A 23931-nucleotide genomic window follows, 5' to 3' on the forward strand; every position below is an offset into this window, starting at 1 on the left:
CATCTGCAGTGACAACAGAAGCTTCCATCCCTACCAACGTAACTCAGCCCTTAGAAAGACTTGGATATGGCCAAGCCCATTCATTTTGTATGCATTCTAGTGAACCTGTCAACAAGAGTGCAAATGAGCGCTAACTGTTCAATCATGCTACACAGCTCCGATAGGTGAGTGACTGTGACATCTTATTGCTGCACTCGGCACACTTCCTTGACTGAATAGAACTAAGCAAATAACTGATTTTCTGGGTTAGTAGCCGAACTGAAAATCCTAAACAAAACAAAAGAAGAGGTTCATTCTGAACCAAACCTGTTGTTTTTTTCTTGCCAAAATGACCAACCAAATAAATTTTGTTCAGGTTGAACAAAACAACATTTTCAAAATGAAACGGTTCATTTTGAAACAAAATGTTGAAATGGTTCATTTAAAAAAAATTTCACTGTTTTGACTTCTTCAGAAACATTTTCCTCATTTTTATTTTGCTGAAACTATTCACAGAATTTGACCCAAATTCACAAATAGTTTCAGTGGTCCCCAAAACTGCATTTTTTGGCGAATTTACTATATACTGAACATTTTTTGCCAGCTCTAGTCATGAGTCAGGTTTCTTCCAGGCAGGGACTTTGTACAAGCTTTTTGCAACGTGAAGCACCTACCATAATTCTGAGTACTGGGCCACTTTACCTGTATCCTTCTTCCAGTTCTCACACCTGGACATATATTTAAAAAAAAAGGGGGGGGGGGCGGGACACACATCCAGACATGCCAAACCTGCGGGAAAAAAACACAGAAATTGGGCTTGTTTTTGGCTTAATTGGCTCGTGAGTTGCTTGTTGGCTAGTTTTTGGCTTGTAGCTTGTTTGGCTTGTAGCTTCTCTTTTTTGATCGGCTCCTGGCAAGCGGAGGGGGGGGGGGGAGAGGGGGAAGCAGGGGAGAGAGTCAGGGATGCACAGTGGGCCCACCACAGTCCCAGACTGCAAGCCAGGGGGGTCAACATAGAGTGTCGGGGTTCTTAGGGATTGGCTTGTTTTGGCCTTGTTTTGAAATGGGATTAGCTTGGTTTTTGACCTATTGTGAAAGTTCAGGTGCTTATTTACCGCAGGAAAGTTGGCAGCTGTGCTCAGCTCCAAATCACCCTCTGCCTGGGCTTCTGTAACAGCTAAATGAAAAGGAAAGCAAAAAGTTTTTGCAAAAGCAAAACCGCCCCTGATTTTGCCCATCTCTACTGTGTGTTATGGATTTTCATTAAACATGAATTAGTAGCAATTAAAACACTACAGATGGGGCCGATATGTAGGAAGGCCAGTTTTCATGACACATCCTTCCTTCATAATAGAAAAGAAAATTGTTTATACTTCATATATGTAACTTTCTCATATATTTTCTCTCGCAGGCTCTACAGCACAATGGCTTGCTATACCGCTCCCCACTCCTTTTTTTTTTTTTTTTTTAAAGATGCTGTTTACTCTTCTAATGTAAAAGCATCATTTTGCAAACTCTCTTTTCAAAAGATCACCTAGCAACAAAATCAGACTTTACCCCAGATTTTTCCATTAAGTAGAAGGGAGCTTTCTTAATATGGAGTCGTGTTTTTTCCCAGAACTATTTCACTATTTGCAGAACTCCAGCTGGTACATTGAAATACATTGAAACTCCTCAGAACTTTCACTCTGGTTCACCATAAGTGGCGCTTCGCTATACCATAGTTCTTATCAGCTGGTTCCTGTGTATTGTTGCCGATTAAATACAATTCATTACACTCAGAGTCTCTAACCCATCAGGTACACACCCACCAGTCTTTGTTTGCTGATTTAACAGGGCAGGAACAAATTCCCTAGCTAAGATATTTGTTTAGGGAGCTAAGAATTACTATTGCACTGCAGCAAGGCAGATATTTATTTTTTCACTTAATATAATTTTTTTTTTAACTACATAAGCTTTTGGTTAGTTACAGTGGGGCTGATTCATCACAGCCTAACCATAGTTCTATACAAGCATAACTCCACTGATTTCAATGGACTTGCACTCCCAAGGGGAAAAAAAAACATTCAAACAAGGCAGTGGTGAGCAGTGTTTATATAACTACAGTACTGTATTTTAGCAATATGAGCAGGCCCCTAACTTGAGACCACAAAACTAGCTGGGATGCAGGGCTTGGACAAACCTCAGACCTTTCACCAAACTGAACTAAGTCCGTAGGTGTTTTTACAGGTTGGAGATCAGGTTGTTTAAGGCGACCCCATTTCAATCAGCCCTCAGACTCTTCTCTTCACCATCCCCACAGCTTCCTATGGCTGACCAGCTGGCCTCTGGCTTCTCAGGAGGACCCTGATCCAAAGCTCTCTGAAGTCAGTGGACTTCCCTGCCACACATCCCCCTGCCCGTACCTTAAACATGTACAGTTCCGTATAGTACAGCTGTGGTCTCTGCTGAGCCCTGCTCTTCTGCACACCATTCACTGGAACTTTTGGCTTGATATAATCTAGACTGCATTGCAAGCCAGAAATGAGAGGTGGAGGCACAGGGACCCAACTCAAATTCCTCTTAACCCTACAGTGTCTGGACAGGAGGAGAAGGGAGATAGTCCCATGGACCTGGATAGGAATGGGAAGGAGAGTCTCATGGCCATGTTAGGAGACAGTAGAAAGAGGAGTTCACTGGCCTTTGGTAAGACTGGACCATTATCTGAACTTAGATTCATAGATACTAAGGTCAGAAGGGACCATTCTGATCATCTAGTCCGACCTCCTGCACAGCGCAGGCCACAGAATCTCACCCACTCACTCCTACAAAAAACCTCACCTAGGTCTGAGCTATTGAAGTCCTTAAATCATGGTTTAAAGACTTCAAGGAGCAGAGAAGCCTCCCTCAAGTCAACCATGCCCCATGCTACAGAGGAAGGCGAAAAACCTCCAGGGCCTCTCCAATCTGCCCTGGAGGAAAATTCCTTCCCGACCCCATATATGGCAATCAGCTAAACCCTGAGCATATGGGCAAGATTCACCAGCCAGATACTACAGAAAATTCTTTCCTGGGTAACTCAGATCCCATCCATCTAATATCCCATCTCAGGGGATTAATCCTATTTACCCTGAATATTTAAAGATCAATTACTTACCAAAAGCCCATTATCCCATCATACCATCTCCTCCATAAACTTATCAAGTAGAATCTTAAAACCAGATAGATCTTTTGCCCCCACTGCTTCCCTTGGGAGGCTATTCCAAAACTTCACTCCTCTGATGGTTAGAAACCTTGGTCTAATTTCAAGTCTAAACTTCCTGGAGGCCAGTTTATACCCATTTGTTCTTGTGTCCACATTGCTGCTGAGCTGAAATAATTCCTCTCCCTCTCCTGTATTTAATCCTCTGATATATTTATAGAGGGATCATATCTCCCCTCAACCTTCTTTTAGTTAGGCTAAACAAGCCAAGCTCCTTAAGTATCCTCTCATAAGACAAGTTTTCCATTCCTCGGATCATCCTAGTAGCCCTTCTCTGTACCTGCTCCAGTTTCAATTCATCCTTTTTAAACATGAGAGACCAGAACTGCACACAGTATTCTAGGTGAGGTCTCACTTGTATAATGGTACTAAAACCTCCTTATCCCTACTGGAAATGCCTCTCCTGATGCGTCCCAAAACCGCATTAGCTTTTTTCACAGCCATGTCACATTGGCAGCTCATAGTCATCCTATGATCAACCAATATTCCAAAGTCCTTCTCCTCTTCCGTTACTTCTAATTGATGCGTCCCCAACTTATAACTAAAATTCTTGTTATTAATCCCTAAATGCATAACCTTACACTTCTCACTATTAAATTTCATCCTATTACTATTACTCCAGTTTACAAGGTCATCCAGATCCTCCTGTATAATATCCCGATCCTTCTCTGAATTGGCAATACCTCCCAGCTTTGTATCATCTGCAAACTTCATTAGTACACTCCCACTTTTTGTGCGAAGGTCAGTAATAAAAAGATTAAATAAGATTGGTCCCAAAACCGATCCCTGAGGAACTCCACTGGTAACCTCCCTCCAACCTGACAGTTCTCCTTTCAGTAGGACCCGTTGCAGACTCCCCTTTAACCAATTCCTTATCCACCCTTTGATGTTCACATTGATCCCCATCTTCTCCAATTTAACTAATAATTCCCCATGTGGCACGGTATCTAATGCCTTATTGAAATCTAGGTAAATTACATCCACTGCATTTCCTTTATCTAAAAAATCTGTTACTTTTTCAAAAAAGGAGATTAGGTTGGTTTGGCACGATCTACCTTTTGTAAAACCATGTTGTATTTTGTCCCATTTACCATTGACTTCAATGTCCTTAACTAATTTCTCCTTCAAAATTTTCTCCAGGACCTTGCATACTACAGATGTCAAACTAACTGGCCTGTAGTTACCCGGATCACTTTTTTTTCCTTTCTTAAAAATAGGAACTATATTAGCAATTCTCCAATCATTCGGTACTATTCCTGAGTTTACAGATTCATTAAAAATACTTGCTAATGGGCTTGCAATTTCAGGTGCCAATTCCTTTAATATTCTTGGATGAAGATTATCTGGGCCCCCCGATTTAGTCCCTATTAAGCTATTTCAGTTTCGCTTCTACATCTGATATGGTAATATCTACCTCTATATCCTCCTTCCCATTTGTCATGCTACCATTATCCCCAAAATCCTCTTTAGCCTTATTAAAGACTGAGGCAAAGTATTTGTTTAGATATTGGGCCATGCCTAGATTATCTTTAACCTCCACTCCATCCTCAGTGTTAAGCAGCCCCACTTCTTCCTTCTTAGTTTTCTTCTTATTTATATGGCTATAGAACCTTTTACTATTGGTTTTAATTCCCTTTGCAAGGTCCAACTCTACTCGACTTTTAGCCTGTCTCACTTGATCCCTACATGTTCTGACCTCAATTAGGTAGCTTTCCTTGCTGATCCCTCCCATCTTCCACTCCCTGTATGCTTTCTGCTTCTTCTTAATCACCTCTCTAAGATGCTTGCTCATCCAGCTTGGTCTACAACTCCTTCCTATGAATTTTTTCCCCTTTCTTGGGATACAGGCTTCCGATAGCTTCTGCAGCTTTGATTTAAAGTAATCCCAGGCCTCCTCTACCTTTAGATCCATAAGTTCTTCAGTCCAATCCACTTCCCTAACTAATTTCCTTAATTTTTGAAAGTCAGCCCTTTTGAAATCAAAAACGCTAGTTGCAGATTTATTTTTGTTAATCCTTCCATTTAGTTTGAACTAAATTAGCTCATGATCACTTGAGCCAAGATTGTCCCCTACAACCATTTCTTCTATGAGGTCCTCGCTACTCACCAAAATTAAATCTAAAATGGCATCCCCTCTAGTCGGTTCAGCAACTACTTGATGAAGGAATCCATCAGCTATTGCATCTAGGAAAATCTGAGCCCTATTATTATTACTAGCACTGGTCCTCCAGTCTATATCTGGGAAGTTAAAGTCTCCCATGATCACGCAGTTTCCATTAGTATTTACTTTATTAAAGACATTAAAAAGGGCTCTATCCATATCCAAATTAGATCCCGGAGGTCTATAGCACACCCCAAGCACTATCGTAGGAGAGGCTTTACTAGTTTTCTTCCCCAATGTAATTTTTGCCCAGACAGACTCTGTCTTATCCATTGCATCACTTCTTATTTCTTTACATTCTAACTCATCGTTGATATACAATGCTACTCCACCCCCTTTACCTTTGTTTCTGTCTTTCCTAAACAGCACATACCCTTCAATACCTGTAGTCCAGTCATGACTACTATTCCACCATGTTTCTGTTATCCCTATAATATCTGGTTTCACTTCCTGCACCAGTAGCTCTAGTTCCTCCATTTTGTTACCTAGACTCCTCGCATTGGTGTACAAACATCTTAATTTTTGCTGTTTGGCCTCGCTCACATTTTGTACCCTATTAGGCACAGTCATTCTACATCCAGTATAACCTATTAGACTAGTATCCACACTGCCCTCACTCCTTATATACATTCTCCTACCCACGGCTGTATCCATTCTTACTTCATCTTCTTCCCTCTCAATGCTAAAATCTGGCGTGGAGATTTTCTGGACATCTCCCAACCATCTTCCCCAAATTCCTAGTTTAAAGCTCTCTTTATCAGTTGTGCCAGCCTCGATCCTAGAAGTCTATTTCCTTCCCTACTCAGAGGAAGTCCATCCCGAGAGAACTGTCCTCTGTCCGTGAATGCCTCCCAGTGGCCATACGTCCCAAAGCCCTCCTTATAGCACCACTGCCTAAGTCATCTGTTGACAGTCAGAAACTTCTAAAACTTCCAAATCTTTTGAGACTTGTCTACCACTGAACTACACACAAACATGAGTATGCATCTCCTTAGCTCCATCTGGGGAAACCATCTCAGAAACACACGAACAACACCTCCAGTAAAACAACCCAATTACACCAACTTGCTAGTAGGCATCCTACAACCATCAACTGCACGTTTTTCCACATATAATCCCAACTAGTCCAAGCAGAGGAGCGAGTTACCAAATCTTCATCTGCGGATCTCATTGGTCCCTAGTTGTCCTCAGAGATTCATGGCACGATCCTAAAAGTTGTTCAGATTTTGACTAGAACAGGTCTTAATATTTTCATAGTTGAGTTCACAGAGCCAGAATATCGTCTCATGCATCATATATTTATACATTCCCCAACAAACTGGACATCTTGGAAAGTTAAGAATCAGAGGTACTAGAATTAGAGATAAGACATTCATACAACCTGCAGTCTGTGTTCTAATCTAGATGCTATAGAAAACTGACTCCTTGAATGAAGTGGTAGAATGAACCAGTTTAAGTGTTGTGACCTAGGGCTTGGATAAGCATCCAGAAGTCTATGCACACCATGCAATCTTACTCCCCTCCTTCAGCTCCCTCTCAACATCCATCTCTTCCCATAGTTTATCTCCAGCAATGACTCAAGAGTCCCATATCACCCTAACAACATCTAAAGGCAATTCTAAATTATGCCAGCTGCCGATGGTCAATTACAACAGTCAGGAATTGATGGGGCACAAGATAACATTAATCATACCCCCCATACTAGAGAGATGTAGGGGTTGTTATATCAGCTGTGAGCTACAACAGTTCTCCATGCACTGGGATGATCCTCCAGAGACTGGACAGCCTGGCTTTAGAGCTGCTTATGCCACTGGAATGGTGCAAAACGGCCAGAATGCCACTGAGGATCAAGTACCAAGTCCCAGAGAGTGTTCTGTTTTGTAACATTTGCTTGCAATCAACAATTTATGGGAGTGATCTACAAACGGGGCCAAATTAATAAGAATTGAAACTACAAACAGAACAAAAAAAGGAAAAAACTTTCAGTCGTTGCAGAAAAATACAACATTCTAGTTCTGCGGACAACATTATTAGCGTTGTACAAGTCTGCTTGTTACTTCACAAATAATGCAGTGAGATCATTCCCACCTTGTATAGAGCAGTAGTAGTAGGAGATGAGAGGTGAAGAGGCAGGTTTTCAATGAGAGATGCAACATTTCTCAGATGCTGCCAACATGCTGTTCATTGGTAAATGAAGTCTCAAGTCCTAAACAATTTCCCAAAGGAAGAGAGAGGCACAGCTGCCATATGGGGAGTGGGAAGAGGATGCTGCTTGGCAAAATGGCTCAGAAAACACATGCACAAATACACACACACAATTTGCTCTGTAACTGTTGTGAATCATAACGCCCATGTTTTCCTTTTAAATAAATTCCTCTTAGCTAATAAATAATTAGAATAGATGATCAATAATAGATTAGGTTGTGTAACTTTATACAACCTACTCACCGGTGAACATAGAAGACAGAGGTCTTGCAAAGTATACCTTGGTTACCTTCTGTTCTCATGTCTCTTAGGTAGATAGGAGGCAGTGTGTCTACTATAAAGGGCCATGAACTGGGACTCAGGATATTTGGATTCTATCCTTGGCTTTGTCATTGACCTGGTGTAACCTTGGGGAAGGTCACTTCAACTCTACATGCCTCAGCAATACACACCCTACAATACACAACTCTTTGTAAACTTTTTGAAGAAGGAACTCTCACTATGTGTTTGTACAGTGTGTTGCAGAGCCACCCACCTCACCTGGCTTTGGGCTAGCTGCTGCCTCAGTTCCACAGACCAGTTACCTACCCACATTCTCCACCACATGAAAGTGTGCTGGCCTGTACCCCAATCCAGGAAGGGCTGACACCACAGCCCAGGTCTTTCAAGCCTTTCTTGCCAGGCACAGTTTTATTAATTCAAACAAGACCTCACAAAGTGGCAAAAAACTCACAACCGAAGCATTAGGCTTACCGGCTAACCGACATTAACCATTAACCCCTGGCTGTGCCATGCTGGCCGGATCCCAGCCCTGGATCCAAGATCCCTGCCTTCGCCGGCCCCCGGCCTCACCTGCGCCGATCCTGCCCACACCACGCCAGCCCCCAGCCCCGCAGCACTGGACCCCAGTCCAGGCCTTGCCCCACCAGCTGGCCAGTTGACCCCAGCCTCATGGCCGGCCAGCCGGCCCCAGCCCCTGCCTCGCTGGCCAGAGCAATCCCAGCTCCTCTCCCTCTAATCAGTTAACCGTTTAAATGATAGAATTTTAATTGTTTAAACAGTTAACTTTTAAAATATTTACATTCCTACTTCAATTAAGCCTTCTCAGCCCTTTTATAGGTAACACCTGAGCTCTTCCCAGATGGGTCTGATAATCAAACAGGGCAGGCTGGCCCCAGGACCCTGGGCCTTTGAAGGGGCAGACTCCAGAGCCTAGCTCAATGGGCTCCCATTTTGGTTGGCCCTCCAGGTGCCACCATAATACAAATAGTAACTCTTGTTACTGATTAATCAGAAACTTTTTCTCTCAAAGGGATTTATCCCATCAGCCTACGATAACTTTTCTTGCGTGACTGGCTATTGGCCATCTGTAGCTTTTTTCCATATTTCATAAGTTAAGGAGTTTGGTATGCACTTTAAATCCCAAGCAAGAGACCCACAGCAAAATCATGGAACACTGTTACTGTTAGACAGCAATGACCAACAGCTACCCAGTTCCCTGCTGTCAGGTGCTCTGAATAGGCAGCTTTACCATTTCTACCTCCTTCTTCTTCTCCTCATTCTGCAACATACAAATACTGGTTTTCTGAACTATGCCTTCGGGGAACTCTGACATCAACAGGGTCTGAAATGCCACCTCGACTTCTGGTGTCCAATCTGAGCCACGTTGGGCCTGGTTTATGAAAGGTGAGGTGCAGCCCCCAATGCTCACTGATTCTGCTAGCACGGCAGAAAATCAAGCCTAAGGCATTGCAAGGTGGGCCCCCAAAAATGGAGGCGCCCAAAATCACTTGTCACCTTTGAAAACCGTGTCTCCAGCCTCTCTGTGGGCCTGAGTCTTCCCATCTGTAAAATGGGCTCACTACTGACCTTCCCCACAGGCCTATTGTGAACTTCATTCCTCTTTGCACAGTGCTTTGACATCCTAGTTATAGGGTACTTTATAATTGCAGAGAATTGTTCACTGGTATTATTCTGCAAATCTTAACACTTTCAAACAACAGAAGAGACTGAAATTATGTAAAAGGGAAAACTTAAGAAAAAAATGAATCCCATTACTACACACACAACAGATGTGTGTGCACATTAATTCTGAGCGGATGCTATATGTTTAAAAACTAAACAACCAACTCAAAAAATCAGTGGACACAGCTCATTTCTATTGCATCATTTAAGAAATCTTCAGACTCCCACAAAATCTTCTCGAGATACCAGATATATATCCCGGCTTGTCCTTGTGCTCTCCTCCACTCTGGTAGCAAAAATTTTCTGTACATTGCCTTTAATTCTCTTTATTCACTCCTAGTGTTCCTATTGATTCAGTGTGGCCTTTTAGCACTTCCTTTTTTGAATGCAAGGCACTCCTGACTTATAAAGGCTCCAGAGTACACATTCCAACCAGAGTTCTTACTAAGTTCTTACCAACGAAGCTGCTACCTTCCTCAGAATCTTTACATTGAAACTGGCTGTCTTTCTAAAAGATATTCTTTAGTTCAAAACAAGTTTGTTGTAGACTGCAAGCAACTGGGGCAGGGATCTTCTACTCATTATATGTGTAAAGAGCACAATGGGAACCCAGTCACTGTTTGGGGCCTCTTGCTTCTACAAATATTAATAAATTGGGCTCCGAAGGGAAGAATAATTCCCTCCATAACAATAATTATTAGTTGAAATTCTATGGCCTTTGTTATGCGGGAGGTTAAACTAGATAATCATAATGGTCCCATCTGGCCTTAAAATCTATAATACTTTAATATCCTTGAGCCTTTTAGTATCTGTCTACTCTAAGAAAATACATGAAAGCTAGCTATCATGATAAGAAAAGGAGTACTTGTGGCACCTTAAAGACTAACAAATTTATTAGAGCATAAGCTTTCGTGAGCTACAGCTCACTTCATCGGATGCATTTGGTGGAAAAAACAGAGGAGAGATTTATATACACACACACAGAGAACATGAAACAATGGGTTTATCATACACACTGTAAGGAGAGTGATCACTTAAGATAAGCCATCACCAACAGCAGGGGGGGGAAGGAGGAAAACCTTTCATGGTGACAAGCAGGTAGGCTAATTCCAGCAGTTAACAAGAATATCAGAGGAACAGTGGGGGGTGGGGTGGGAGGGAGAAAGACCATGGGGAAATAGTTTTACTTTGTGTAATGACTCATCCATTCCCAGTCTCTATTCAAGCCTAAGTTAATTGTATCCAGTTTGCAAATTAATTCCAATTCAGCAGTCTCTCGTTGGAGTCTGTTTTGAAGCTTTTTTGTTGAAGTATAGCCACTCTTAGGTCTGTGATCGAGTGACCAGAGAGATTGAAGTGTTCTCCAACTGGTTTTTGAATGTTATAATTCTTGACGTCTGATTTGTGTCCATTCATTCTTTTACGTAGAGACTGTCCAGTTTGGCCAATGTACATGGCAGAGGGGCATTGCTGGCACATGATGGCATATATCACATTGGTAGATGCGCAGGTGAACGAGCCTTTGATAGTGTGGCTGATGTGATTAGGCCCTATGATGGTATCCCCTGAATAGATATGTGGACAGAGTTGGCAACGGGCTTTGTTGCAAGGATAGGTTCCTGGGTTAGTGGTTCTGTTGTGTGGTGTGTGGTTGCTGGTGAGTATTTGCTTCAGATTGGGGGGCTGTCTGTAAGCAAGGACTGGTCTGTCTCCCAAGATCTGAGAGAGCGATGGCTCGTCCTTCAGGATAGGTTGTAGATCCTTGATGATGCGTTGGAGGGGTTTTAGTTGGGGGCTGAAGGTGATGGCTAGTGGCGTTCTGTTGTTTTCTTTGTTGGGCCTGTCCTGTAGTAGGTGACTTCTGGGTACTCTTCTGGCTCTGTCAATCTGTTTCTTCACTTCAGCAGGTGGGTACTGTAGTTGTAGGAATGCATGATAGAGATCTTGTAGGTGTTGTCTCTGTCTGAGGGGTTGGAGCAAATGCGGTTATATCGTAGCGCTTGGCTGTAGACAATGGATCGAGTGGTATGATCTGGATGAAAGCTAGAGGCATGTAGGTAGGAATAGCGGTCAGTAGGTTTCCGATATAGGGTGGTGTTAATGTGACCATCGCTTATTAGCACCGTAGTGTCCAGGAAGTGGATCTCTTGTGTGGACTGGTCCAGGCTGAGGTTGATGGTGGGATGGAAATTGTTGAAATCATGGTGGAATTCCTCAAGAGCTTCTTTTCCATGGGTCCAGATGATGAAGATGTCATCAATGTAGCGCAAGTAGAGTAGGGGCATTAGGGAACGAGAGCTGAGGAAGCGTTGTTCTAAGTCAGCCATAAAAATGTTGGCATACTGTGGGGCCATGCGGGTACCCATCGCAGTGCCGCTGATTTGAAGGTATACATTGTCACCAAATGTGAAATAGTTATGGGTCAGGACAAAGTCACAAAGTTCTGCCACCAGGTTAGCCGTGACAGTATCGGGGATACTGTTCCTGACGGCTTGTAGTCCATCTTTGTGTGGAATGTTGGTGTAGAGGGCTTCTACATCCATAGTGGCTAGGATGGTGTTTTTAGGAAGATCACCAATGGACTGTAGTTTCCTCAGGAAATCGGTGGTGTCTCGAAGATAGCTGGGAGTGCTGGTAACGAAGGGCCTGAGGAGGGAGTCTACATAGCCAGACAATCCTGCTGTCAGGGTGCCAATGCCTGAGATGATGGGGCGTCCAGGATTTCCAGGTTTATGGATCTTGGGTAGCAGATAGAATACCCCAGGTCCTGGCTCCAGGGGTGTGTCTGTGCGGATTTGTTCTTGTGCTTTTTCAGGGAGTTTCTTGAGCAAATGTTGTAGTTTCTTTTGGTAACTCTCAGTGGGATCAGAGGGTAATGGCTTGTAGAAAGTGGTGTTGGAGAGCTGCCTAGTAGCCTCTTGTTCATACTCTGACCTATTCATGATGACGACAGCACCTCCTTTGTCAGCCTTTTTGATTATGATGTCAGAGTTGTTTCTGAGGCTGTGGATGGCACTGTGTTCTGCATGGCTGAGGTTATGGGGTAAGCGATGCTGCTTTTCCACAATTTCAGCTCGTGCACGTCGGCGGAAGCAGTCTATGTAGAAATCCAGGCTGCTGTTTCGACCTTCAGGAGGAGTCCACCTAGAATCCTTCTTTTTGTAGTGTTGGCAGGAAGGTCTCTGTGGGTTAATATGTTGGTCAGAGGTGTGTTGGAAATATTCCTTGAGTCTGAGACGTCGAAAATAGGATTCTAGGTCACCACAGAACTGTATCATGTTCGTGGGGGTGGAGGGGCAAAAGGAGAGGCCCCGAGATAGGACAGATTCTTCCGCTGGGCTAAGAGTATAGTTGGATAGATTAACAATATTGCTGGGTGGGTTACGGGAACCATTGTTGTGGCCCCTTGTGGCATATAGTAGTTTAGATAGCTTAGTGTCCTTTTTCTTTTGTAGAGAATCAAAGTGTGTTTTGTAAATGGCTTGTCTAGTTTTTGTAAAGTCCAGCCACGAGGAAGTTTGTGTGGAAGGTTGGTTCTTTATGAGAGTATCCAGTTTTGAGAGCTCATTCTTAATCTTTCCCTGTTTGCTGTAGAGGATGTTGATCAGGTGGTTCCGCAGTTTCCTTGAGAGTGTGTGGCATAAGCTGTCAGCATAGTCTGTGTGGTATGTAGATTGTAATGGATTTTTTACCTTCAGTCCTTTCGGTATGATGTCCATCTGTTTGCATTTGGAGAGGAAGATGATGTCTGTCTGTATCTGTGCGAGTTTTTTCATGAAGTTGACAGATTTCCACTCTATACGGCTAAATTCAGTGCCTTGCATAATCACAGGTTTCAGCTACTCTGAAACCAGCTATCATGATGTAGCTTTTCGATGTACACCTCAACATTTTCCCTAGCATATATACAAATCTATTCCTCCTTTCTCAATATAGCTGGGTCAGGTTCATATAATCATATATTTTGAGGCCAGAAGGGATGATTAGACTATCATAACACAGACCATAGAATTCCATTCAGTTACTCCAATACTGAGCCTAATAACTTGTGTTTGACTCAAGACTTCTCTAGGCATAAACACGTGTCTAGGATGAGGTTGCTAACCTCGGTGTATTTTCCTAGTGAGGACAAGCCCTTTTGTGCATACGTGATCACACCCGGAAATGTAATCTTCAATTTCTAAATGTTATTCACAGATTATATAGAGGGCCGAGCCCACAGCCTGCCTATGGATGAATGATACCTGGCTCAGCTCCAGGTCCTTGGATAAAAATCAAGTCTAAACAATGCCAACTACCAGGGATAATCTGGAATTTCTTCCTGGCAGTCTCTTGCTTTCGGATTCCTAATGCCAAACCAGATCCCTTGAGTAATGGTAAACCTTCACATTTTCTAGTTTACTAAGGTCCAATAAACTCATTTCAGTGTGATCTGAATGTAGTCTTTAGCTGGCATGGATCTTGCCTTATTTCAGAAAAAATAAATGAAAATCTTGGTTTTGCAATGTTAAGGTTGCCTCCTGAGAATTTCCTGATTTAGTGCTCGCTCATTTATATTGTAACATTGTGAACACAGCGTCAGACTGACAGCCCTGGAGATTCTTCATTCGCAGAACTGGCACTAGAAGTACATGCTTCCCCAACGTGCTTCAGTTCTAATCTAGAGGATTCAACTCAGGTGGTATTTCAGGTACCCCACGCCTATTCCAAAGTCAGCCTCTCTACGGAAACTGCCAACTCGTATTCATGATGAGTGTGGGTTTTCTGTTTGTGTGGGACATTCGTCCATTGGCAAGTAGGCTATGACCACCATATTCATTTCACACAAATGCCTAACAGCCATCGTAGCATTTTGGGATATTTCTTATTTGAACTAGATTCAAGCCGGTGATGTTTGCCCATATTTCCATTGCCAATTCCCTAACCCAGGGGTCGGCAACCTATGGCACATAAGCCAATTTTTAATGGCACGCTGCTGTCTGCCGGACCCGGGCAGACAGCAGCGTGCCACTAAAAATCCTGCCCGGCCCAGCCCACTCTTTTCCGCCCACCGCTCTTTCCTTGCAGGGCAGGGAAGCTTCACCCTCCCCCCACCTCTTCCCCCAGCATGCTGGGTTCCTGCCCCTCCTTCTCTCCCTCCCTGCGGCCGATCAGCTGACGGCCCTTGCTACAGAGAGGGAGAGGTAAAAGCGGAGCCGCAGCATGCTCAATGCTCCTGGGACCTTGGGGAAGGGGGTGGAATCAGGGTATACCCCCTCCAGCCCCCTACCATGAGCCGCTCAGGGCAGGGGGCTGGGAGCACCCCCACTACCCCAACCCACACCCCCAGCCCTCTGCCCTGAACCCCCCACACACACCCTTGCCCTCTGCCTTGACCCCTAAACCCTCCTCACACACATACAGCCCTCTGCCCTGACCCCTGCACCCTCCCACACCCCAGCCCCGTGCCCTGACCCCTGCACAACCCCCCCCCCACAATCCCAGCCCTGACTCAGGCACCTCCCACACATACTCAGCCCCCCCAGTTCCCTGCACTGACTTCTGCACCCTCCTCAAACACCCCCAGCCCCCTGCACCTGCCTCACATACCCAGATCCCCACACCCCATGCCCTAACTCTTGCACCCCCCACATCCCCACTCCCACCCTGAGCACCAAACGGGAGCTCCTGCACACCCTGCCTCCCACATTCCCACCTGCACCCCTCGCACCAAATGGGAGCTGCCCAGGTAAGCGCTCCACACCCAAACCTCCTGCCCCAACCCTGAGCCCCCTCCCTCATTCTAGCTCCTGGCCAGACCCTGCACCCCAACCTGCAGCCTGCTCCTTCACCCCCCCAGCCCTGTTCTCAGCACACTCCCACCCTAATCTCAGTGCAGAGAGAGGAAAAGAATGGCTAGAACCAGGGAGAAGGTAGGTACCCACTCTATGTGGACAGGGCCGGGACTCCAGACTGGCAGTGGGCTGAGTGGGGCTGGCAGCCGGGACCCTGGCTGGCAGGAGCCGACGGACGGAAACCCAGACCGGCAGTGGACTGAGCAGGGCTGGTGGCCGGAACCCCAGACCAGCAGTGGGCTGAGTGGCAGCGGGCTGAGCCGCTCAGTCCACTGCCGGTCTGGGGTTCTGGCTGCAGGCCCCTTGCCAGCTGGGGTCCCGACCGCAGGCCCCACTCAGCCTGCTGCCGGCCTAGGTAAACAGAACCCCAGGCCGGCAACAGGCTGAGCGAGCCGGCGGCGTAAGATCTTCTAAAAGGTTGCCAACCCCTGCCCTAACCCAACAGGGCCCTCTTTTTACTCACTACTAAACCATCCCATCACTTGTTTTCTGCAAGGGATTTATAAGGACTGACTTGGTTCTTATGCTATTTCCACTAGAGTCTTCAATAATAGGCACCTACAAACAGGAACCAAGATCTTGGTTTACAAGGCAGTTTTCATCCCCACCCTTCTCTATGGATGTGAGACCTGGGAAACTGACAGATGACATCTCAAGCAACTGGAGTGGTTCCAGCAGAGCTGCCTCAGGAGAATTCTCAGGATCAGCTGGGAAGATCAATGCACTAACATCAGAGTTCTCTCTGCAGCCAACATCAGCTGCACGGAAGAGAAGGTCATGAAATACCAACTCTGCTGGGCTGGCCACTATGTACATATGCCTGACACTTGCCTCCCGATGCAAGTACTCTTCTCTCAGTTAAGTCAGGGAAGAAGGGCTTGCAGAGGGCAGCGAAAGCATTTCAAAGATATATTGCAAGTACAGCTTAAAAAGGGAGGCATCAACCCAACAAACTGGGAGGACTTGGGGCGGAACAGAACACAGCTGTGCCACTTCATACACCAAGCCACAGTTCACTTTGAGAACAGATGTGCTCCTGAGACAGAAAAGTGACAAAGGAGGAAAGAAAGGGCACAACATTCCAGCCAACAAGTATGTCTCCTCCAAGATCACAACTGTCACTTCTGTGGGAAAATTTGCAGGGCAAGAACTGGGCTCCTCAGCCACTTAAAAACGCACCAATGAACCCCCTTGGCAGACATCATCCTCGCATCAAGGAATAGCCAAAGAAGAAGGTTTCCTCCATATTGGTGCTAAGCTGATGTGACAGAGGAATATGGAGTAAGGCAACTGAGCTTCAGTTAAATACTGCTGGGTTATCCAGTCTCCAGTGCGTCTTATACAGATCTCATATGTATCTAGTTTTCTGACAATGGACCAAAAGTGACCAAAGTGAAAGAGTGCTAGAACTTCTCAATGCATATGTGGTACAACAGCATTTGCATCTCTTAGTTATAGACTGGGGGCTCAACGCAGGGATTCTGTGGCAGGCAAACCTGCACCACAGCAAATCAGCATGTGCCACATTAACTATCAGCAGTGTGATTTGAGAACTCAAAGATTTCAATGCTCAAATACTTAGACCCCTTAGCCTAGAAATGCCTTTCAATAATCTACGCTTGGAATACACTGAGGCCAGCAAAGGGCTAAGTTAGAAAATAGGGAGCATGTTTCTTGAAAGCAAAAAAAAAAAAAGGTGGCTGAAAACCATCTGTTAAAAAACTTATTTGATAAAAATCGGCCTTTTCCACCCAATTTTTTAACTGCAATTATGTCATCTTTATTTCATCTAGCAAAGGTGATGTTTTTCCACCAAAAGGCTTTTCTTTTGCTGCTGTTTTTTTAAAACCAGCATAGCCTATATTAGGATCACCCTGTAATGGGTCTCTGTGCCTATTAATCATCTGTGGCTGCTAAATGAAGTGTATCTATTTTCTCTGTTACATTACTATTGGCAACCAGGTCTTCAGTAAGTGCCCAGAAATATTGCTATGGCAACAAAAAGCATTCAAGCATCACTCTTGTTTTGTGCCAATTTAGCTTTAAAATCTTCTGTTGTAAAGGAGAATATGGTACATTAAGTACAATAAAATCAAGATGCAATGTTCTGAAAAGAGTCCAAGGATAAACAGGAAACATGTATTTTACAGGACTAAGGGAAATAATGCCAAATGCAATATGAAAATTTTTCATAAGTTTAATATTTATGCTAGTGAATGACTCTCCTTTACTGAATACCAGCCAGCCCATATGCTCACTTATGTTGTCATTTAGGGTTAGGAAGAAAGCTAACAGAAACAAGGATACCTCTTCAATTTCCCTTGATCATTTCAATCCAGATCTGAAATTTGAAGTTGTCAGGGTATCCCATCTTCTCACTTCTCAGTTATCATCAGATCGTTTCATATGCTCAGTGTAAATCAACGGATCCAAAGAGCAATGGGAGAGATGAAGGAGGGGCATGTATGTTTAGGAAGCGGTATGCCACACTTTGGGTAGCAGAACATGTTCAATCACATCCGAGACAGGGGAAATTTAATAAAAAAAAAATCTCAATCAAGACACTTTCAATCCTGGTTCAGTGTTTTCACACTTTACAGCGAGCTGCTGCAATATATACGTTTTAGATAGCTCTGAGATGAAAGAAGCCAGGGCTTCATGCCATATCTTGCCCTTGATCCATGCGTACAACTTCACTGCCATCAATCAAGTCATGAGGGCACAATATGGTCCGTAGTGCAGTGCACAGTGGAGGAAAAAGCACTAGGAGTGTGGAAAGCTGGTGCTTACAGATGAAAAGGAAGGGGCTTCGGGCAAAGCAGTTGGGCAGGGGTGGGGAGCTCTTCAGAGTAGGGCTCCATGATGGCTCCATATAGGCTAATGTGGAGAGAGGCTGGTAAGGGTCAGGCCATAGGAACTAATTTGGATCCGGTGGCCAGGAACTCCCATAGAACAGGCGCTGAGAGAACATGGCCACTATGCCAATCCTTTAACGTCAAATCCTGCCCTCAGTTTGGGGAAGGGGCACAATTTCATCCCCTTGCACAACCACATAAATGCCTGATTACTCTGGCTTCATGCAGCATTTGTGAATTTCACCTTCTAGCAGACACCACTACTGAGGTCTGGATTTCTAACTTGAGAATTCACACTGACCCAGTTCTAAAATGCGATATCAAAGGCATCGGGCAGGGGAGTTTGGGGGAAGGGGATGATGATGGGAAAGAGCATTATTGTCTGATTATTCCTTTCTTTCTAATTATTTACTTGTTTAATGGGAATGATGGTGCAGGGGGGAGAAAGTAAAGGACATATTTGAATTTTTCTTGAAGGGTCACTGCCAAGATTTACACCATCCATGTCTCATCTCCCCACCAAGTATCAAAACAAAAAGCCAGATCCTGTGCAGTATCAAGCACCATACCGGAGGCGCTGAGCACTCACAGCTCCCACTGGCAACAGTGGGAGTCAAAGCTGTTTAGCTGCTCTCAGGGGAGAGCTTTTCCAACAGCAGATTCAAATTTTCAAAAGTGTCTAAATGCCAGTTTCAAAAGAGTTAAGCACTTGGAAGTCTTAGGACTTGTCTACACAGGGAGTTATGCCAGATTAACTATTTCTGATGAACTACCTCTGTGGATGCTCCTACTCCAGAATAACAGTGCCTTACTCTGAATCAGCTTGATCTAATAGCTATTCCAGAATAACTCCCTGTGTGGACAAGCCCTTAACACTCCTTGGAAGTGGATTAAGCCAATTTGAAACAAGGATTTCTTATTCCAGAATAAGCGTGTCCAACTCATGGAGTTATTCAGGAATAGCTATTCCACTTTAAATCCAAATTAACTTTCCTATGTAGACAAGCCCCTATGCTCCTAAATCACTTTTGAAAATTTTACCCTAGGCCAAGAGAAAATATAAATTCCCCAAAACAATGGCTTTAATACATCATTACCAATATACAATGTAGTCGGGATACTAGTTTTCATGCAGTGTCCACATAGGCTTACACCTCTGCCAGCTCTCCCTGATCGCACATGGAAAGTGGATTGATAGAATAAATTCCACATGAACATACACACAATGAGGTCACATGCAATATAGTGCAGAAGCATAGAAAGTCCAGACCACCACCACCACCACCCACCTACCTTGAAGGGTGTTGTGCTTAAAGTTGCTCATCAGCTGACGTTTTAAGATTATTGCAGCCCTCTCTTTCCATTGTTGGGGGAAAACTGGTCTGCATCCTTTGGGTAGCTGCCATACAGACCCTTGAAACTATACCTTTAACTTATAGACTCATAGACTCAAAGGCTAGAATGAACCATCATAATCATAGAAGATCAGGGTTGGAAGGGACCTCAGGAGGTCATCTAGTCCAGCCTCCTGCTCAAAGCAGGACCAATCCCCAACTAAATCATCCCAGCCAGGGCTTTGTCAAGCCTGACCTTAAAAACCTCTAAGGAAGGAGATTCCACCACCTCCCTAGGTAACGCATTCCAGTGTTTCACCACCCTCCTAGTGAAAAAGTTTTTCCTAATATCCAACCTAAACCTCCCACACTGCAACTTGAGATCATTTTGCCTTGTTCTATCATCTGCTACCACTGAGAACAGACTAGATCCATCCTCTTAGGAACCCCCTTTCAGGTAGCTGAAAGCAGCTATCAAATCCCCCCTCACTCTTCTCTTCTGCAGACTAAATAATCTCAGTTCCCTCAGCCTCTCCTCATAAGTCATGTGCTCCAGCCCCCTAATCATTTTTGTTGCCCTCCACTGGCATCATTTATTCTAGTCTCACCTCCTGCACATTACAGGCTACAGAACCTCACCCACCCACTCCTGTAATAGAAGCCTAACCTGTGGCTGAGTTATTGAAGTCCTTAAATGATGGTTTAAAGACTTCAAGTTAGAGAGAATCCACCATTTACACTAGTTTAAACCTGCAAGTGACCATACCCCACGGTGCAGAGGAAGGCAAAAAAATAACGCAGGGCCTCTGCCAATCTGACCTGGGGGGAAATTCCTTCCCAATCCCAAATATGGCGATCAGTGAGACCCTGAGCATGTGGACAAGACCCACCAGCCAGACACCTGGGAAAGAATTCTCTGTAGTAACTAAGAGCACTCCCCACTTAGTGTCCAATCACCAGCTGTTGGAGATATTTGCTGCTAACAGTCGCAGATCAGCTACATGCCATTGAACGCAGTCTCATTATACCATCCCCTCCATAAACTTTTCAAGCCCAGTCTTGAAGCCATTATTAGGGGGATATCTGGTATGCATCCTTTGGGTAGCTGAGATTCAGACCCCTGAAACTATTAATTTAACTTAATTAAAAAAAAAATCAAATTCCGATCCATTTCCTGTCATTTCCTGCCTAGTTTCCTCTTGAATCTTATTTGAAAAGTTGTGAAGAGAAAAAGTGATCTGGGAATACTTCACCTGTAACTCTTGAAACACATCTATCCTTCAGTACCGCATTTCACAGCAAGCCACACAGAAACATGTTGAAATTCCTGGCAAGGTTTGATTTTTTTTTTAAGCAATGATGTACAAGCAGATGCTTCTCAAAGCGAAGGCTTAAGGTGAAAAGCTCCCTTTGAAGGGTTCTGGTATCTGAAGCATTTTGGCTGAAATCCACAGCACACTAACATGTCAAGCTCATGAGCCTGAATTGAATAAATGCGGGAAATGAACTGCATTTCTTAATATGGTAACAGGGCCTGATTTTCCTCTAACCTACCGTGTCTTTACACCCGTTGAACTCCACTCACTTTAATGCAATTAATTCTGAAAGACAGAGGAGAATCAGGGCCATTAGCATGGTTGGTTTGGGAATTTTGAAGCTGTGAGAAATCTACAAGAGATGATGTAAAATAAAATGAGCAGATTAATAACTAAATCAAAGTCAAAGGAGAGAAATGGGCCCTCTTGCATAATGCTGCCAGGTGGTAACCACCATCTTACCTTCCACACATGCCTTTCCATTAATATTTTCTAATGAGCCAGCCACATCAAGGTCATGCTGAAGGTCCCTTATCTGCCTGTTGAGGTAGCCTTCCTCGTTGGGTATGGCAGGAAGCATACCTAGCAGCTGGTGATCATCATATTCTTGGTAAAATCCCTGGGATGACAGAGAGCTGGTGTCGTCTGGACGTTGCTCTAAGGAGCTGGTGCCGCTTCTCACTCTTTTCTGCCATTGCAGACCCATGTCGGAGCCCCGGACAGGTGCCTGGGAATCAAGATCATGACTTGCTGATGGAAAGTCACTGTCTTCAGGATGCACATGTTCAGCATCTTTCATGTTCTGGCTAAAGCTTCCTTCATCTTCTGAATCTTCAGAGTAGTCCTTATAACTGCTGTCACTGTCTTCTAACTCCTGGTTTCCATCTTCCTCCGACTTGTGGTCTACTCTGCTCAAGTTGACCAATGAAGCAGATAAGGAGTCTCCCGCTTGCTGGACGGCTTCGTACATCCGGGACATCCAGGAGGAGAGTGGCTGAAGGAAACTCTGAGCATTCTGAGAAGCCATGCTTATACCATGACCCGTATCTGATGATCAGTTGTTCAGTTTTGCCAGCATGCCACACTTACAATTCTGTGAGCTATAGAATAAGCATTATAAGAGATTACCATAAATCACTTGTCCATCAGCGTCTATGTGTTATCTATCAAAACTATCCAGCCTAGAGAGAAGGAAAGGCAAGAACCTGTCCACCAGCTTAGAGATACCGCCACTAAGCCACCACCAGAAATCCAAGATTACACAGCAAGGCATGCATTTTGTAGCAGACAGCAAAGAGCTCCATATAATCCTACAGCTGCGAGATAAAAGCCATTATGACAAAAAATTGAATAGAGACCATTTGAATGCCAGCACTTCTCGTGGTGCTCATACATTACACTATTAGCACCAGAACGATCTATATAAAAATACTCTGTGTTTATATAGCAAATTTAAGCCAAGGTTCTCAAAGCATTTACAAACCTATATTCCCTTAACATCCCCTTGAGTTAAGTATCATATTATATCCACCTTAAAGATGGGGAAACTGAGGCACAGAAAGTCATTTGTTTGTTTAATTGACTTGCCTAAAGGTCACATAGTCAATCATTGTCAGACAGCAGCAGAACTCCCCACTCCTAAAACTATGCTCTAGCCATTCACTACACAAATGTCGGTTCCCGTGGGGGAACACAAGTCAACAGGCTGTATTCATTTCTATGAAAAGGTTTAAAAGGAGCATTTTGACATCAATTGTTGGCAGAGGAAGGGGAAGCTGAGCATAACCACAATGTTCTTTTGATGTTTAAATGAAATATAACCATTTTCTACACTCTGGCCCTGATTCAGCAAGGCAATTAAGCATGTCTAATTTTCCGCATTGTCAGCAGTCCTGTTGAATTAAGTGGGACTAGTCAAAGGCTTAACGTTAGGCATGGGCTTACATACCTTGCAGAACCAGAACCTAAGACAGTTTCTGATTTTCTGGAAGTAGAGTGTGGAGAGAGGTTGAAATATCTCAATTTTTAAAACTAATCTCAATCCAAAACAGGAATGTGTGCCATTTTTTCATCTTCATAAGGACTGCAGGAAGGCAATGGGCCCTTCTCTGCATGCCTCTGGCACATCTGCTCTTTGTGTGCCTTTGAAAAATCTTTCCACACATTACCAGAAATATATCAGCAAATTCAGGGGGGAGTTCAGAGAAGAGGAACAAAAATTGCCAGAAAGCTAATGGATTTAGGAGGAAAGATTAAACCACCTGTACTGCTTGGGTCAGTGACAACTACAAGGGGGAAAAAATTTTTACATGAAATCTGGGCCTCACTGATATCATTAACTTCAAGAGGGCCAGGTTTCACCAACCTGGAGAAGAAATATTATAGAGCGTGCCACAGGGCAATATAGATAGGCATAACTACATTAAGAAAGGGAAATAAAGGGGGACTGTCACTGAGTGTGGGGGAGTCATGGCCCTGCACCCCCCACTCTCTGCAATTCACCGTGACTCTCAGCCAGCCAGTAAAACAGAAGGTTTATTAGACAACAGGACCAGAGTCTAAAACAGAGCTAGTAAGTACAGAAAACAGGACCCCTCAGTCAGGTCCCTCCTGGGGGGGGTGGGGAGCCCTGACCCAGGTGCTGGGCCTCCCCCCCGGTTTCACCAGCAAGCTCCAAACTGAAACTCCTTCCAGCAGCCTCCTCTAGCCTTTGTCCAGCTTCCCGGGGCAGAAAGTGTCATCTGGCCCCAACCCCCTCCTGGGCTCAGGTTACGAAGGGCAGCCGCCACCCTTTACGTGCTGGCTGTCCAGTGTCATCCCTCAGTGAAGTCACACCCTTTTTTCCCCCATCTCCATCTAGTATTAATGCAGACAGTAAACTAGTAAAACTCCCCTGCAACATTATCAGGTTAATACTCCCTACTCCGTCACATCCTGGGGGTGAAATCTGGGCTTCACTGATATCATTGACTTCAAGGGGGCCAGGGTTTCACCCCCAAAAGAGAGAAGAATTATACATTAAGAGAAAATAGAGGGGGACC

General features: G+C 44.4%; 1 protein-coding gene across 6 annotated transcripts in view; it reads right to left on the reverse strand.

Annotated features, from left to right (window-relative positions):
* Positions 1-23931, reverse strand: part of SYT16 (synaptotagmin 16) — a 145249-nt gene that overhangs the window by 36237 nt on the left and 85081 nt on the right. For 2 of the 6 annotated variants that reach the window (XM_038407547.2, XM_038407542.2), the window contains one exon: positions 21353-21990. The exons of 3 other annotated variants lie outside the window; for them this stretch is intronic. In XM_038407547.2, coding sequence (XP_038263475.1) covers positions 21353-21917 — 565 coding nt within the window. In that variant the 5' untranslated portion in view covers positions 21918-21990. Of the gene's footprint in view, positions 1-21128; positions 21176-21352; positions 21991-23931 lie in introns of those variants that run through there. One more of the 6 variants, XM_038407554.2, reaches the window with a different exon arrangement.

Source organism: Dermochelys coriacea, chromosome 6 (assembly GCF_009764565.3).
Source record: "Dermochelys coriacea isolate rDerCor1 chromosome 6, rDerCor1.pri.v4, whole genome shotgun sequence".
NCBI classification, from domain to species: domain Eukaryota; kingdom Metazoa; phylum Chordata; order Testudines; family Dermochelyidae; genus Dermochelys; species Dermochelys coriacea.